At 39.1% G+C, this 18732-nt stretch overlaps 1 protein-coding gene and 1 pseudogene across 2 annotated transcripts; both read right to left on the bottom strand.

The window, feature by feature from the left end:
- Window positions 1-2762: 2762 nt before the first annotated feature.
- Window positions 2763-9957, bottom strand: GZMA (granzyme A). The gene is made up of 5 exons (XM_025387390.1): window positions 9851-9957; window positions 6996-7140; window positions 5061-5202; window positions 4613-4867; window positions 2763-2994 (listed from the first exon to the last, which is right to left on the bottom strand). Exons 1-5 carry the CDS (start codon window positions 9918-9920, stop codon window positions 2833-2835), a joined length of 774 nt encoding a protein of 257 aa, XP_025243175.1. The 5' UTR covers window positions 9921-9957; the 3' UTR covers window positions 2763-2832.
- An 8203-nt stretch (window positions 9958-18160) lies between these two features.
- LOC112625900 lies at window positions 18161-18665 on the bottom strand (annotated as a pseudogene). Its single transcript, XR_003119797.1, has one exon. The product of XR_003119797.1 is annotated as a succinate dehydrogenase [ubiquinone] cytochrome b small subunit, mitochondrial pseudogene (transcript).
- Window positions 18666-18732: the final 67 nt, after the last annotated feature.

The raw sequence follows: 18732 nt of genomic DNA, 5'->3' as shown, positions 1-18732 counted from the left end.
AATCATTGGTTATTTTGGTTTTAACATCCTGAGGAGTTTAAATTGAAGGCTTGAGAGAGCATGCGTTATATTTTTTGGTGCTTCTTAGTATGTTCTGCATATGACAGATAACAAATATTGGCTGATTATTTTTTTTTTTGCTTCGACATGACTTGTTTTTACTAATACATACCCATTCCCTATGCCCCCAAAATCGATACAACATAACAAAAACTTTGAGAATTCAAAAGTAGAATGGTATATACCAGGGGAGTTTAGGACTCTTCTGTTAAATTAGTGTTAATTTGTCAATATATATATTTATTTTCCCTGTTTTTAAAATTTAAATCTGTTTGGTAATGTTAGTAATTCTTGCCTTAGAAAATTTTAGGCCACTGAAAGCCACAGGTGTGATCGTTTTCTGCAATGCACACTCTTCTTTAATGGTTTTAATTTGATCTTCCTAATAAGCCAGGTATAAACTGTAAGAAAATGTTTAGAAGAAAATGAGCAAAATGATTAGACCGTTTCCAGTGTCCCCTGCTATTCTGTTGTGGATACTTCTGTTTTAATACTCTCACGACACTATGTCATGACCAAAGGCCACTTCTCTCAATTAATACTGGCATGTGAACAACAGGCTCTCATTTAAGAAAAATATTAATATATCTGTTACTACGATTAGTTTTGTTGGGAAGTTTGGAATATGATTTTCATAAAGAAAAAGGTAAGCTTTCATATAGCACACAAAAGCCTGGGCTACAACTTATTTTTAAATTTTGAAATTAAAAATTTTTCATGGAGTAATAATTCACATATAGTAAAGCACATAAGTCTTAAGTTTATAGCTTGATGAGCTTTAAATTTGTGAATAAACAACTGTGCAACCACCATCTAGATCAAGATATGAACATCTCTAGTACCCTAAAGGGATCCCTCGTGTCCACTCCTAGTTAGCACCTCCACATTTTTCTGACTCCTATCCCCATGGATTAGTTTTCCCTTATGCCAACTTTTAGATAAATGGAATCTCATCATGTGTATTCTTTTTTATCTCACTTTTCCTCAACATTAAATTTGTGTTGCATAAAACTGAAGTTTGTTCTTTTCATTGCTGTGTAATATTTTATTGTATGACTGTATAACAGTTGTTTATCCATTTTATTGTGTGTGGATATTTGAGTTATTTCTAGTTTTGACTTCCAAGAATAAAGCTGCTATGTACATTCTAGAACACATCTTTGGTGGATAAAAGCATTCATGTCTGTTTGGGATCTACCCAGGAGTGGAATTGCTAGGTCATAGGTTTATATATATGTTGAGTTTTAGTAGACACTGCCAATTTTCCTATGACGGTGTACTAATTTATACTTCTACCAGCAGTTAACAAGGGTTCCATACAACTACTTTTTAAACAGAGTTCAAAATCTGTAGTACGTATTGACAGTAGGGAATATTCCATCCTCTTTTTGCAGTTAAAGTCCTAACTAGCAATGAGGGAATTGTAGCAAGTATTTAAAATATCATCGTAGTTACTCTCTCAGAGCCTCTCTTTTATATAGTAGCACCAGGCCTCCTTTTCTAGTATAAAGGTTCATCCCTGGTTGCATATTACAATCACTGGGGAGCTCACATAAAGAATACTACATCCCGGGTCCCACCAAATACCAATTAAATCAAAATGTCTAGAGGTGGGACCTGGGCATTGGTAGTTTTAAAGAGCTTAGTGAGTCTAATGAACGACCATGGTTGAAAACCAATGTACTATTATTTTAGCCAGTCTTTAAGCTATGCTCCTTCCTTTGTTGTTGGTGTTTTATTTTTGCACCTTCCTTTGTTTTAAGAGCCTGTCTCTTAGTGTTGCTGTATGTTATTGGTTTGAATATGTATTATGCATGTATATGTGTGTGTATATGTGTATATATATGTGTGTATGTGTATATATGTATATACATATGTAGATACACACATATATGTATGTATTGAAATTTGTATTATATAATATATAATATACATATATAAAATTTATATTACTAAAGGGACTATAGAAATTGAAAGAATCTGTTCACATAATAACATCTTGAAGTGACTGCAGGCTGATGACTACCTACTAAATTCACTATGTTGAAAAAATATGATGAGGGCTTTTTCCAAAGAAAACTTTCTGGACACAAGTGAACACTCACTCTCTACTATGGGATGGCAGCCACTGTAACTCTCATGTTGATTGGATCTACCCAGTCTCAAGAACAAAGAGAACTGAGAAATCACCTAGGTACTCCAAGGCTTAAATGCAAGGCACTGAGAAAGAAGGCTGACTTTCTACTGTATAATTTTCTTGGCTGCCCAAGTACTGTATTTGTATGCCCTAGAATTTGGAAAATACTGTAAGGCATTGCTTGTTTCTTTTTCTCCCATAGACTCAGATTCTTGTGTATAGCATGAAAAGCAGTTGTTAATGTGGAACAATGCCCTATATTTCCTTTTCCAGACTGGCTGCAGACTGGCTGTTCCAGACTGGCTGTTTCTGTTTCCTGTGGAATTGTGGAGCCCTTTACTGCATTTGTTGTTAGACTTGATCTTAGGGTCATTCTTGCTGGATTCCACTGAGACAGAGAGATGAATAATTCAGGAAGCATTCCCATGTCACTTGATGCATAAATGACTCTGGTGACATTGATCACATAATCCCTCCCCCTTGCATTATCTACAAGGCTGCCGTATAACTCTGCTTCACTTTGCTGGTGCAGATCTGCCCACTAAGTTTACAAGAGAGAAACAGGTACAGTCATGCAAATTGATTTTATTTGTGAAAGCATTAAGAAGCCACAGAAAATGAAATGAAACAGTTATTTAAACTGCCCCCTTGATAGTCATAATTATCCAGCTGAGGTATTTCTTTGAGAGAAGAATATAGACACCAGGCCCACCAGGGTCTCCACATCTATTTTTATGGCCAAAGGAAGTGACCCCTCGGAAAACACCGTTGCACAACAAAGGGCTTCCAGAATCTCCCTGGAGGAAAACAAGAGGGGTCAGTGTTCAGCATTACCACTAGTGAAATGGAAGAAATTCTGTAGCATTTAATATGAGTTAAGACCAACCTTGACCTCATTGAAGATAGTGCTTAAAAATTAAAACATTTGGAAATATTTTAGTATTTTTGAATTGGTTCACTTGGTTTATTTATGAGCCAGTGAAAATCAAAATGAAACTTGCACATGTTATCAGCTAATTTTGAGACTGTTGCTCTGCTTTTGGAAAGGAAAGTCTCCTGTTTGTTTGTCATTTTCTCAAAATGCTTAATAACTCAAGCGGCAAAATAGTCAAATGCAGATGGTACATTGAAGCAAAGAATAAAAACTATGTTTTCTGATTCTTCTAGCAGATAATTGCCTTCCAAAAGAAACAAAACCAAATCAGTCCCTTTCAGGCAAAAGTGGGCCTTTTAGAGATATGAAATAAAGAACCATGTTAGAACCCGGGATCCTCCCTGGACAGGTATAGTTCCCCTGCCTGTTACAGTAATGGCATTTGCAGAATTAGTCCTTTAGGTTTAATTCATCAATAGCCAATTTTGGGGTGTTGAGAGAACAGGGAAGGATTGCCAAGCTTCAGTGGTGGCAGGTGGCTGGTGGGATGGGAACTAACATCTTAGTATGCTGCCGTGGCCTTAGGATGCTGCATGTGGGTTCCAAAAGCATGAAGGTTCTGGGTTCCTGGGAGCCCAGCGTGGTGGACGAGGGAGGGAATGGGGGAACTAGGGCAGAGAAGAGAAAGTGGACAGGTACTAAAGACAAATGTTTTCTTTTCCTGGGATTTGACTAGCTTTGGTTCTGAAGGCAAGACATAGATCTAGGGAAGGACAGAGACCTTTGGATTTCTCAATCTCTGGTAACTCCCAAACCATGCATACTGCATACCCTTCTTCAGGTAAGACTCTGTAAGGTCTTTGGGACAAATGAGAAATGCAAGCTAGTATTCAGTTTAAAAATCTGTAAAATGTTTCTTCTATTCTTGTCTTTAAGCATGGCCCTGTCCCACACCTTCTCAGGGGGTTCTAGGATGGAAGCTTACACATTTTCTGGTATGAGTCATGCTTTGAACATTGAACAGCATGTTTACTGGGGATTAAACTAAGCTCTGGGAAGCTATAGGGTCTGGCTGGAAATATTCAGCCAGGCTTGACAGACATTTCAGACACACCGATGTTAAATGGCAGAGGAACGTAGTGGAGAAGGAGAGGGAATGTACTGAAATGGGGAAAGCGTACTGAATGGCCTTGAGGAACCTTAACTTCAACTCTTCTAAGTGTTGTATATCTTCAAGTTTAGATCTCTGTATGTTAATATGAAAAATGAGACCAAACATTGCTTCTTAGTAATTTTTGTAAGAAGTCAAAAATATGTAGTGCATGCACCCCATGCACTAGCAGTGAGCTTCTTATTTTTGATTAATGACTCACTTGAGCTGAGCACATTCATGTATTTGACTGGGGTTTTATTAAACTTATTTCAAGAAACTCTAGGATCCTGTAGAAGCCAGTGCCATGACAAAACAAAGCATGATGTTACATTTTCTCTGTCTGCATGACTTACTTCAATAGCTAAATGTGGGATCTTATTTTACTTACATCGCACGAGTCTTTTCCGGCACAAACCATATTCATTCCAATCACAGGGTTAAAATTATAGTGCTTTGGATCATTGCAGATTTTTCTGTCTATGATGGTGATATTGACTTCTCTCAGCGTATCGGACTGAGATGCACTATTGTGAATCCTCCCCCACCCTGCAACTTGGCACATGGTTCCTGGTTTCACGTCATCCCCCTTTTTAGGCAGATGAAGGATAGTCACATATTTGTTAATTTTTGCTTTTTCAGTTAGCTGTTGGAAGAAAAACATAAAGTGTTAATGGGATAAGATAAATATTTACATTTTAACTTAAATTATAGTCCAAATTTTCAGGATCCTCTTTATGTGAGTTTTTACAACAGGGGCACCAAGGAAATGTTTTCATGTTGGTGGCCAGATTGTAGAAGGTTCTATGACTTTTGAGAAGACAATCAAAGACACGTACCTGTAAAAGTTTAAGATCACCTTCGTGTGTGGCTGGGTCATAGCATGGATAGGGAAACTCTTTCTTAACACGCATTATCTGTTTTTCTCGCTCTTTCCTGGTTATTGAGTGAGCCCCAAGAATGACCTGGGACCTTTTGTCCCTGAGAACAGATACAACATTATTTGCTGGATTTATTCTTCGTATTAGCAATTGAGCATATATGCTGATCAGTTTCATTGTCCCATTTGTAAATATGGAGGTGGGGAGACTTCTTTGTGGCTCAGAAAGAAAATGTGTGCTTTAAAAAATAAAATAATATTTGTGAATAAAAGAATGTTTATGAATTCATCGTCATCATCATCACCAACTTGTTTATAAGAAGGTAAACTAGGTTCATTGAAAAACAAGAGAATTCCATGGCAGCAAAGCCAAGCCTTGTGCTTGTCTGCCCCTCTACCCCTGCCTTATTTAGCTGTGATGGAGAATTACTTATTAGCTGTGATGGGAAGCAAAGATCTCAGGGACAAAGCAAAAAGCAGCCAATAGTTGTAAAGTAATGTAATGAAGGGGTCTTTTTAAGAAAACAACAAACTCAAATGGGAAAACTTTCAGAAACAGATTGCCCCATGGAGGACCCTATTTGCATGGCATTGAGTGTGTTGAAGGGATGGTGGTCTGAAGGAGGGGTTCAGGAGTCTTTTTTTTCTCTTAAAGATTCATTTTGGTTATCAAAATCAAAATGCTTTCTGATGAACTGATGGTTAAGGCTATCATCATTCACAACCTAGTATAAACTACACCAACCAGATTATGCACACTGCCTCTTTTCCATTACATCAGCTGAGATTAGTCTCACTTAAACGATCACATGTACCCCCAACATATGTGCAACTATTATATGTCAATAAAAAGTAAATAATCAAAAATAAAAGAAAAAGACCCTAGAACAGTGCTTTCCAGTAGAGCATATTTTTATGATGAAATGTTCTATTTATCTGCACTAGCCACATGTGGCTACTGAGGACTTGAAATGTGGCTAGTGCGATTGAGGAACTAATTTGATATTTTATTTAACTTTAATTGATTGAAATTTACATAGCTACCTCTAACTAGTGGCTTTCATATTGAATGGCCTAGGTTTACAGGCTTGATTTACAGAGTAGGAAAAGACAAGGCCTGGGAAGAGGTTGAATGTAGCGGTTGACAGGAGTGAAGAGGAGGCCAAAGATGTGACAGGAATTCACCGAGGCATACAAGAAGGCATTGGACACAAGCTTTCTGTACTTGATGGTTGCACCCAGGGCTCTGAGGGGGCACTGAAAGTTTCACCCTTCCATGCTGAGGCTAATCCTACCTGGGCATGCAGTCATGACAGAAGCAAAGCTCTGCAGCACCTGTACCCAATGGCTTAGTGGAAATCTACAGAAAGAGCTTGTGGATGCTGCTTCCTCATTGCCTGATTCTTTGTGGCAAGTCTGGGCTTAACTTCCTTTTAGGCTTAAGCAAGTGCCTAAAGACTTAAGCGACATGAAGATACATGTGAACCTCCCATGACTTTAGTGGGATCTACTATTTATTTTATTTTATTTATTTTATTTTGAGATGGAGTCTCACTCTTGTTGCCTAGGCTGGAGTGCAATGGCGCGATCTCGGCTCACTGCAACCTCCGTCTCCTAGGTTCAAGCAATTCTCCTGCCTCAGCCTCCAAAGTAGCTGGGATTACAGACATGCACCACCATGCCTGGCTAATTTTGTATTTTTAGTAGAGATGGGGTTTCACCATGTTGGCCAGGCTAGTCTCAAACTCCTGACCTCATGTGATCCACCTGCCTTGGCCTCCCAAAGTGCTGGGATTACAGGTGTGAGCCACTGTGCCTGGTCTGCTCTTTTTATTAATGTTTCCCCAAATTAGAGTATCTTTACGAACTTTTTTAAAAAAACCCAGGCACTTACAAGTTACAGTGAGCTGCAGTCAACACCCAGTCTTCTGCAATCAAAGCCCCAGCACAGATGGTTTTTCTGTGAAGACTAAGTAGGACCATGTAGGGTCTTGAATGAGGAGTTACTTCATTTCCTCCAATAATTTCTTCACAGACATCTGTTCAATGGAAAAAGACAAATCAGATTGGTGTTCAACCCCAAAGAGCTCTACACAAAGTCATGTTTCTAAGACCAGCCATACTTTTTGCACTCAGAGAGGAAGTCTGGTTGAGAGCATTTCCCCTTGTTTTTACTCTATGTAGACCTGCAGACATCTGATGCAAATCCTATTCCTGTTGGACTTTAGGGTCCTGCTCTCCCACACATAGAAGCCAGGCCATTGACTGTTCCAGGATCATTAGGCTAGATGTCACAAACCAGCAACCTCAGGCCCCAGGGCAGAAAGCTCTGCCTTGGTCTTTACCATCAACAGTTGCTGCAGGAGATGCCAGTGGTAGTGACAACCTCAAGTGCTTCCACCCTTTTTGGCTAAGTATTAATTTTGGGGAAATAGATAAGACTTTTAGAAGCCTCATAACTTCCCTTTTAACCCCAAGCCATTGCAAAAACACAGCTTATGAACCAATATTAGCATCATTTGGCTGTGACCCTACCCCTCAGTCCTTTGGTCATTATGAGAGTTTTGGTTATTAAATTGCACTGTTCTCACTCATAAGTTAAGAAAATAACATCGATTACACCTCCCTTTCAATCTCTAGACCAAACCATGTGGTTTAATCTAAGGTATTTTCCACTGAGATATGGAAGAGAGGAGAGAAGATACTATATGCCGAGAATTCTGCCTAAGTGACATTTCCTTGATGATGATAGTGTAGAAGTAGAGACCCATTGTTAGGGAACAGTGAGAGCTAAACACAAGGCAAACCATACATGCTGATAGATAGAGCACCTTATGTCTTAGTGATACACTCTGAGCTCTCCACCTCCTGCACCAGATGTTCTTGGATTCTCCCAAAATACTTTTGCTGAGACTCATGGTTTCTTGAGTAGGGTACAGTGCCTCTTGTTCCATAATTAGGACTAAGTCATTGCCAAATTCACAGGCAAGTATTAATGGCAGCTATGGAAGCCTTTCATAAGATTTTATGAGGGTGAGAGCAAGGAGGAGAGTGACCACATGAAATGTGGCTAGTGTGATTTGAAAAAGCAGAGGTCTCTGCTTTTAAAAAGGGAACTGGGAGGAAGAAATTCTAGACTCTAGAAATAAAAGGGTAAAGAGCTTATAGAAACAAGAGAACTTCACCCAATCCCAATTTTCCTAGAATGATTCATGTACAGATAGATTTCAACCGTGCCTTGCTTTGCTGTGTCTGTTCCTTATATGGGCCCACACTGTCCTCTCTGAACACAGGAAACAAAGAGGAGCACAGCAGTTTGCTTTTGTTGTTTCCTTTGAAGAAAAGATATGGCTGGATTTATCTGCCCTGTTTTTTTCTGTATGGAGAATTTAACATGCCTGAATATAGTCATACTATGCCCTGCTTATAACATAGCCAACCTTTGTCTCAAATGTCCTGCAGTCTTGTTATTTTTATATTTCTTCCCTCTCTATCTTTTTTTTTTTTGGGAGGGGGGGACAGAGTCCTGCTCTGTCGCCAGGCTGGAGTGCAGTGGTGCGATCTCAGCTCATTGCAACCTCTGACTCTCCGGTTCAAGCAATTCTCCTGCCTCAGCCTCCTGAGTAGCTGGGATTACAGGCACGCACCACCATGCCCAACTAATTTTTGTGTTTTTAGTGGAGACAAGGTTTCACCATGTTGGCCAAGATGGTCTCGATCTCTTGACCTTGTGAACCACCCGCCTCAGCCTCCCAAAGTCTTCTCATATTTAGGTGCATGATAAACCAGAGTTCTTTGGGAATTCCTGGCAAGTTAGGTTATTACATAAGTCCCTGCCTCCAAAAGCTGATGAATCATGGGAAAAACCATGGTTGGCTCCATATTGCTACAGCTCGAGTGTAGTCCTCACTTCCTAGTAGGTTCTTCAAGGGAAATCTGGAGCTCCCCAAGAGCTGTCACCCTTTCAGTGGTGATACCATGAATTATACAGCATTTTAACCCATGCATGCGCAACTCATGCAAAAGCAGAAATATTGATTACCATTTGGTAGACAAAAAATTAGCTTAATAAAAAATATTATAGCACTCCCAAAGGGTTAACGAGGGAACTAGCCTAATGTCTTAATGTATTGCCAAAGAGTCTCTAGACCTGAGAAATAAGTATAAAAGTTCTAATAATTCCTGATTCACTTTTGGTGTCTAGGTCAGATTTGTCTTAGTTTTCTTTAAATGATCTATGCATTTTCTGCAGCAGGAAAGGCTGAGTTGACTAACTTGCCACTATTCCTTTCCTGGAAGGTACTATTTGTTTCACTAACACGAGAGTTTTGTTCACTCATTTTTACATTGTCTTTTTTGGCAGTTTTCAAGTTACAAATTGGCAGCAATAAGCATTGGTGGTTCTGCTATCTTTTGCAAAATAATCGTGAGAAGAAAAGATGTTTTTTTCTTTTAAAATACGGAAATATTTAAAATCCAAGAAAGAATGCTATTTAAAAAAAAATAGAGACAGGGTCTCACTATGTTACCCTGCCTGGACTCAAACTCCTGCGCTCATGCAATCCTTCCACCTCAGCCTTCCTAGTAGCTGGGACTACAGGCATGTGCCATTGTGCCTGGCTAAACATTTTAAGGCTTGGGGGAAAACATCTTCTTTCAGTATAGGAAGGTAATATTACCAAAAGTTCATTGAAAGTCTGCTCCATTTTGCTTCGTGGTCATAATGGAAATGAGAAGAATCAGTCTTACCTTCAGGAATTAGCACAAGAAAAACGACAACTGAGAGAGAGGATGCCAGAAATCTGTAGGAGTTCCTCATTGTGACTGCTGTCCCACATCAATCAACCTGAAAATCTGTTTTCAGTTCTTAACTGCCTCCATCTATATACTGAGAGTAAAAAGGATGTGGTTTCCTTTCTTTCTTTCTTTTTTTTTTTTTTTCAAATTTCAAAGTTTAGCATTAGGAAACCAAATCCAAATAAGTGAGAATGGTGGATGATGGCTCACTGTCAGCAGGCATGTTTTCCTTTGCTAGGACTGTTGAGGGGGGCGCTGGAATTCTACAAGGTGGGAGGGGGGCAAGGGACCTTGTTGCCATCAGAGTACACCAGGGAAGACTGTAAAGTGTCTCAGCTAAGATTTTGAAGATGCTTTCATCATCTGCAATATTATCTACAGTATCCATGACTGGAAACTCTTGAAGACTTAAATTAGAGTTTTAATGAAAGTCCTCAAAATTGGTCACCAATCAAACTTCTTTCTAGCTATCTCCTTGGGTTATATAAGAATTAGCAGGCCAAGTGCAAGGTGAGGACAGGAGGGAGATTTATTTACATAGAGGCTCCTGCCTGGATTTTCCTTCCCCACTTTGTGGTGAGTGTTTATTGTGCTCCTGTCTGGTCTGTGGCAGGTGTGGGGACATGGGCTGGAGGGGGTAGGGGCTCTTGGCCCTTTCCAGCTCTCTGTGCGTTCCTGATTGTCTAGTTTCACAAATTTAGATACTGAAAGTATCTCTGAGTTTCCCTCCCACCCTCCCTTCCTGCCTTTCTTTCTTTCTTTCTTCTGAACAGGTTTAGCTGAGAAAAGAAGTGGGAGTCATTTTTGTTCCAATGTTGGGGAATGTCTCGCTCTTAGAAGAGTCAACTTCAGTCCCTGGAGGAACAGTATGCAGTGTGCTTTCTATCAGAAATGAGTTCAGCTCTCTTTCTGAGCTGAGGATGTGGTCTCCAATACAATACAAATGGTCAGATGTGCTGTCAGGATGTTGGGTACTGAACCAACCATCCCCATAGTTAACACTCTGATGACTTCAAACCTAGTGGTTACTTCTTTAGAAATCAAGTGACTTTAGAAGGGAGCCCTGCTGAGACCCCTGTGTTTCTTTTTCTCAGATATTACAAGTGTATCAAAGGTTCATCATTTTCAGTAATAGCAATAAGGTACCCTGCTACTGGGTGAGTAATTTTAGTGCAGACCTAAGAAAGTCAAATTGTAATTAACTACACCTACTGAAAAATTCTTAAAGAAAACATTGACCATTTTGTTTATTTTTATGTGAATGGTTGCTCTTCTTCCATTTATGTTGACTTCTAACAACTTTATGGGACATAATTCACACACCATAAAGGTCACCCATTTAGAGCATATGAGTCAATGGATTTTAGTATATTTGCAGAGTCGTGCAGCCATCACCATAATCTAATTCTAGAACATCTTCATTATCCCCGAAGAAGCCTTGTATCCATTAGCAGTCACTCTCTTTAGGCAACCTGCAATCTATGTCTCTATGGAATTTGCCTATTCTGGACATTTCTTATAAATGAACCATACAGTATGTGGTCTTTTGTGACTGACTGTGTTCTCTTAGCGTAATGCTTTTGAGTTTCATCTACAGCATAACATGTATCAGTACTTCATTCCTTTTTATTACCAAATAATCCGTCATATGGATATAGCACATTTTATTTGTCCATTCATTGGTTGATGGACATTTGGGTTGTTTCCCCTTTTTAGCTATTATGAATAATGCTTCTGTGAACATTTATGTACAAATCTTTATGTGGACGTATGTTCTGATTTCTGTTGGGTCTATACCTAAGAGTGGAATTGCTTGGTCATGTGGTAACTGTATATTTAACATTTTGAGAAACTTCTAAACTGTTTTCCAAAGTGGCTGTATCAATTTATATTTCCACCAACAATGTACAAAGGTTCTAATTTCTCTACATCATTTCAATATATTTTTAAAAAATAATCACTATTTTAGTGGGTGTGAAATAGCATCTCATTGTGGTTTTGACTTGTATTTCCCTAATGATGAATGATGTTGAGTTTCTTTTCATGTGCCTACTTGCCACTCATATATCTTATTTGGCAAAATGTCTATTCAAATTATTTGCTCTTTTTAAAATTGTGTTATTTGTCTTTTTATTATTGAGGTATAAGTGTCCTTTAAACATTCTGGATACGAATTTGTTATCAGACATATGATTTGCAAATATTTTCTCCAAGTCTGTGGGTTGTCTTTTTTTTCTTGATGATGTCTTTCGAAGCACAAAAGTTTCTAATTTTAATGACTTACAACTTAATCTTTTTAATCCCTTTTGCCTTTGGTGTGATGTCTAATAAATTATTAACTAATCCAACATCATAAAGATTTACTCCTACATTTTCTTCTAAGATTGTTATAGTTCTATTTTGTTTTTACCTTTAGGCCTTTTTTTAAAGTTAAATTTCTCATATAGTTTGAGTTAATTTTTGTGTATGGCTGATGTAGGGTCCAACTTCATTCTTTTGCATGTGAATATTCAGCTGTCCAGCATTATCTTTTGAAAAGACTATTCTTTCCCTGTGGAATTGCCTTGGCCCTTTTGTTGAAAATTAAAGGTTAGAGTTTATTTCTGGCCTCTCAGTTCTATAATATATATGCATATGTCTATGCCAGTACCACACTGTCTTGATTACTGAAGCTTTGTAGAAACTTTTGAAATGGAACGGTTTGAGTCCACCAACTTTGTTCTAATAATTTTTTCCAAGATTGTTTTAGCTGTGAAATATGAATGTTAACAATTATGTATGCAGTGATTTCTTTACATTCTTGGGAAAAATTTTAATTTATTGTAATGTGAATGAGCCGTTGCAATGTCATAAGCCAGCAGTTCTCAAAGTATGGTCTGTGGACTCCTAGGGGGTCCTGAGACAAGTCGTGAGGTCAAAACTATTTTCATAACAACAGCAAGATATTACTTTCCCCCGCCAAACCCCACCATGTGTTGACATTTACACCGATTGTACAAAGGCAATGAAGGGTAAAACTTTGGGTGCCTTAGTGGGAATCAGAGCAGTAACACCAAACTGTGCTAGTAGTCATCGTATTCTTCATTGTCAGGCACTTTCAAAAGAAAAAACTGGAACAAAACACAGTTTTACGCAAGAATGTCCTTGACGAAGCAGTAAAAGCAGTCAAATAATTTAAATTTAATAATCTTGATCATGTTGTAAATGTCTTTTTAATATTCACTGTGGTATGGAAAGTATGCAAAGCATGCATAAGGCACTTCGGCTATACAAGGGCTGTCTTGAGGAAAAGCACTAGAGCAATTGAGTTGTGAACTGATCTGTCTCTTTTCTTGGAATACTGTTTTTACTTGAAAGAATGCTGATGAGGAATGATTACTCGGACATGGACATTTGGTGGACATTTTCTCAAATGTGAAGGAAATGAACCCGATACCTTAAATAAGTTAACTGATAATTTTTGTTGCTAATGATACAATTAGAGCTTTCAAGAGAAAGAATTTTAGGGAAACGTGTCTGCTGTCACAAGCTTGATCTCTTTCCAACACTTAAAGATTTTCCTGATGAGATGGTGGTAGTATTAACAAATATGACTTTTAAATATTGTGTAGTGAAATGTGTCAACATTTGGAAAATCTGCATAATTCAGTGAATTGAGAGTTTCCGAAAGGGCAATGTGTGCTGTTACACGCATTTGGTTTTGAATTTGCTGTGCTCTTTCCAAGGCACCGGAGTAGTGAATCAGCTATTGAGAAAAATGGCTGGAATCATATTAATTAATTGATGAATTACACAGACATTTATTGAATGCCTATTAGATGCCTGGTGTAATGCTAGATGCCAAGGATAAGAAGCAAAGGGTATCATTTGCTACTCTGGTAGTCATCTATTTCTTGACATAGCGGTAGTTAAGGAGGTGTGTTCACTGTGATAATTCATGGAAAAATAAAATGTGTACAAGGGGGAGGGAAACTGCCTGCTTAAGGCATAGACTTTCAGAGCTGGTAGAGTTATGGGGGTTTATAATTTATTCATTCATTTTGTAAAAATATTTATTAAACACCTAGATACTGGGAATACATCAGTGAGCAAAACGGACAAAAATCTCTGCCCTTATGGAACTTACATTCTAGTGGGAGGAGGCAGAATTAAGTAATAATTATCAATATGATAAATAAGATATATAATATATTAGAAAATGATATAAAAAAGTTGACGGTTAGAGGTAGGGAGTGTGAATTGGGTATGCATGCATTGTGAGAAGGTGGCACTTTAGCAAAGACTTGAAGGAGGGTGAGGGTGTTAGCCATGAAGATATCTGGAAAAGGGCTGGAAGACTAGCGTAGTTCGAGAGAAGTGAGTGAGGGAAGCACAGAAGGAAATGAGTTTAGAAAAATAGTGGGGGACAAAACTGTGAGGGCCTGTGGGTCACTGTATGGACTCTGCCCCTTACCTTAAGTGAGATAAAGAGTCATGTAGGTCATGAGAGGGGGAGTGACATGATCTGATGTGCTTTAATGGGATCACTTTGGTGACTGTGGGGAACAGACTGAACAGGAACCAGGATGGAAGTCGGAAGATTAGGAGGAAATTGCAGTGATTCAGGCTGGAGAGGATGGTGGCTTGGATCTGTGGGGCAGTGGGAGGTGGGTGAATTCTGATCTGTTTTGAAATTAAGACAGGTAGAAATCTCTTGCAGATTTGGTGTGCAGTATCCAAGAGAGGAGTCAAAGAAGACTTCAGAATTTTTGATCTGAGCTACTGGGAAGGTGGAGTTGCCATGAAATAAAATGGGGACGTCTGGAGCTGAAGCAGGTGTGGAGGGGAAGATGGAGAGGATGGGTTGTGTCTGAGACGTCTGCTAGACATGTGAACAGAGCTATAGAGTAAGGTGGCTGGATTAGGGAGATGCCTGAGCTACAAACATGGATTGGGAATTATCAGCACGTAGATGGCACACTGTCTATAGAGTCAGAGAGCCTAGCCCCCACTGAGAAAGGAGTGAGTGTGGATGGAGAAGAATTTCCCAGGACCTATCAGAGGGTCACCCTATCTTGAAAGTGGAGGAGAAGAGGAGCGACCAGCAATGGCCACTGAGGAGGAGAGACCTGTGAGGTGGGAGTGAGGCCAGGAGACTGTGGTGTCTTGGAAACCAGCGAAGTCAGTGCCACCAAGAGGAGGAGAGTCCACTGGTGCCACATGCTGCTGAGAAGGTAAGTGAAAAGGGACGAGAATGGACCATCGGATTTCACAAGGCTAACAAGGTAACAAGGTGGAGGTCTTTGCAAGAGTCATTTCTTAGAGTGTGCGGCAAAAACCATATTAGAGTTGAAGAGAACAGGAGAGAAATTTGAGTGAAGACATCTCATTGGAGGAATTCTGATGTAAAGAAAAGCAGAGAAATGGGGAAATGCCTGGAGACAGAAATCTTTTTCTTTTTTAGATGAGAAGAAAAATGCATGTTTGTGTGTTTTGTCATTTACAAGTGTGTGGGATTGTACCTTGCGTACAAATGGTAGCCTGTCTGAAAAGAAATCATTAATGAGAGCTTCCACTCTACATGATTAGCTGATACTGGATCACAACACTTATTATCTACCCATGGCAAAAGATATCTCTTGAGAAAAACTTCTTTGATTCAGTGACCATTTGCTTTATTCAGAACTTGAAGATGGTTACTTTTGTGTTTCCTGTTAAAAGAAAGTCAATCCAGGAAAGGCCAGCATATCCTTTACTCTTCCAAACAGAGTTCCAAAATGTCTGTGGCCCTTAGAATTTAGAGTTCAGTGTTCTATTCATGTAGGAGTGTGGGGAGAGATGAAGGGGGATTTATACTTCTCACCATATACTTCTATATATTTTAATTTTTTACAAAAAATTCAATAATAAACATAATGAGAAAGATCTAGTGTGTATTTTAGATATTTGGAAAATTTGAAGTTTGAGGCTAGGAATAGTTCAGGACAATTGCATCATTTATTAATTATAAGTGGACTAAAGTATCATATGCCAGCAGGCCTCAGTTCAGCCAGCATGTTGATATGCATTTTGCCTTAGCTAGCCAATTTATACATCAAAGCCCTGAACTTAGTTCTGTTATTATTAATAAATTGTGATACATAACAAAGAAAAATGGCTTCTTTTATCAGCTACCATTTATGTCTCATCTTTTTCTCTGGAAGAGCTGAATTATAAAAAACTCACTCTCTAACACGTCTGACTGATTTATCCAATTTAATTCATCAAACATTACTTGAGGGCCCACCATGTGCCAGGCAGTGTGCCCAGCACTGTAAATACCGAGGGAACAAGGACATGATTGCTGCCCTTGAAGCATTTGAAGTCTAGCAGAAGACAAGAAGAACACCACAGATAATGAGGACACCTGCTTCAGATTCTGATAACATGGAGCAGAACAAGAATATACCACATTAAGAAAGTAATTGGAGAAAAGATAGATAATATTTCATACTCCCAGCAGCCATCACAATTAGCCCCTGAGATCAGCCCTATATTTAAACAAACTTATAAACATTCTGGGTTTCTGACTAGAATGGCCACAGACTTCACAACAGCCTGGTAGAAAGATCATTGGTCTGCAAGGCAGACACCGGCTCCATCACTAAAACATTTAAGATCTTGAGCAGGGAATTAGTTTGTGCCTCCATTTTCACACCTGTTAACTGAGAATAGTGACACATAGGGTGTAAAATGAAATGGTCTCAGAATTTGAAGTCAAGAATTGTCCATCCTCCAACTTCACACCTCCTAGGATGGGTATCATCAAAAAACAGAAAATAACAAGTGGTGGTGAGGATGTGGAGAAACTGAAACCCTCATCCACTACTGGTGGGGATGTGAAGTGGTGCAGCCACTGTGGACAACAGTGCACAATGGTTAAACATAGGGTTTCCAAATGACCAAGCAATTTTAGCCTGCATTAGGCCATTCTTGCATTGCTATAAAGAAATACCTGAGACTGGGCAATTTATAAAGAAAAGAGACTTCATTGACTCACAGTTCTGCAGGCGGTACAAGCATGGCACCAGCATCAACTAGGCTTCTGGAGAGGCCTCAGGGAGCTTTTACTCCTGGTGGAAGGTGAAGTGGGAGCAGGCACATCACATGGTGAGAGCGGGAGTGAGGTTGGGGGGAGGTGCCACACATTTGAATATGTAGTGTATATGCTATTCAGTTGTGAATTGGTGGGACGCATGTAACAGCTTATCAACGTGGAGACACTGGTACTTGATAGCCTCTTAAGGAAAATTTGCTTCCAAATTTTAAGCTGGAAAGTCACTGGAATAACTTTTACAATACATGGCCTTTTATATTTCTGGTATGTATGTTAAGAACTGTGTACAAATTGAAATGTCTGTATTGATCCTCGGCCAATAAAATCTCAATTATGAAAGAAAAATGTGAATTTACTTCTTCCCATGAATTATCTTCATCTTTTATTTTTTAATTATACATTTTTTTCAAAATTATTTTCATAGAATACATTTTCACATTAGAGATTCCCATAGTGTGAACATAACAATTTATTACTTATGGTTTTATATTTGTGGACGGATTGTTTTAGAACAAGTAGAACAAATTTGAGGATTAAGTCTCAGTTTATACTTTGTAATAGTTTGATACATCTACAAGGGGAACCTTGCCCTTAAATGGAACCTCTCTATATTCAGAAGCACTCCAAGCTATTTTTCTTAAGATTTAGAAATTGATAATGTGAGATATCAGCATTTCCTAATTTTAAAGTTTCCCTAGTATATGCAACCATCAGTAGGTGGTATCTACTGAATAGAGAAGGAAATTTTAAAAAATTAAACACTGTCTAAGTTTCTGCAAAGTTTTTATTCATGAATTAACAGTATTTCCCTTTGTCCACTACTCCCAGGGCAAATACAGAAGTTTGATCATATATTAATAGCAATAAAGCTGGATTCTCTTTAAGAGATTGATAAATTAAAAGGCTCATATATCATGTTTTGTTATACTATGAGTCTTTTGAGAAGCTGGGAGGCAACCCCATTAACTCACCAGAATACAGAACTCAGTCTCACAACTTCTTAGACAAAATTCCTCTCAAACCTTTTCCTTAAAGATTAAATTCTGAAAATAATCTTGTGATTAAGAGAAGAAGGCTGTCCACCAATGGACTCATCTGCTATTTCTTCCTGATTGTGAGTTGAACGGCATGACAACACAGAGGAAAAGAAGCATACATCAATTCTTCAAAGTATTAAGTCAGAAAGGTCAGAGCTTCCATAGCATGGCAACAGTTTTGCAGATGTCCACATCGTGATGGTTGAAATAGCAAAGCCCAGCAAAGTTTAAAACTGAAATTGCCAAAAGCCCTGCCTTGGCAGCTTTCTGCCAAACGTCCCTATGAACATAGTAACAACTTGTTCAAAGCCCCAGTGACCATGAAGAGTGAGGGTTGCAGCCAGGGAGTAGTCCATCGCAGAGCAAGGATTCAAATAAGCAGCCAGAAGCCGACCCAGGAGCAAAACACTGACAACCCTTTCACTAGTCCAGTGGAGACATGCAGTCTTGGAACCAGAATGGTGGCTCAGTGACAAGTGAATGTGCTGCACTCCACACCAGTCTGGTGTAGGTCGGTCCTGAAGAAATGCTGAGATATGAGCAGGTCTGAACACTGGGGTTTGCAGCAACAGAGCTCGGCTTCCTTGGGCACTGCAAAGAGCACTCAGCCTCCAGAGAACCGCCATCTTATTCCTGAGGGCTCAAGGACACCCACCAACCCCTGTCTTTACTCTTTCCCTCCCTCCCTCCCTCCCTCCCTCCCTCCCCTCCCTCCCTCCCTT

This window comes from Theropithecus gelada, chromosome 6 (genome assembly GCF_003255815.1).
Source record: "Theropithecus gelada isolate Dixy chromosome 6, Tgel_1.0, whole genome shotgun sequence".
NCBI classification, from domain to species: domain Eukaryota; kingdom Metazoa; phylum Chordata; class Mammalia; order Primates; family Cercopithecidae; genus Theropithecus; species Theropithecus gelada.
The sequence above is the reverse complement of the archived record's forward strand: the minus strand, read 5'-3'. Positions and strand labels throughout refer to the sequence as shown.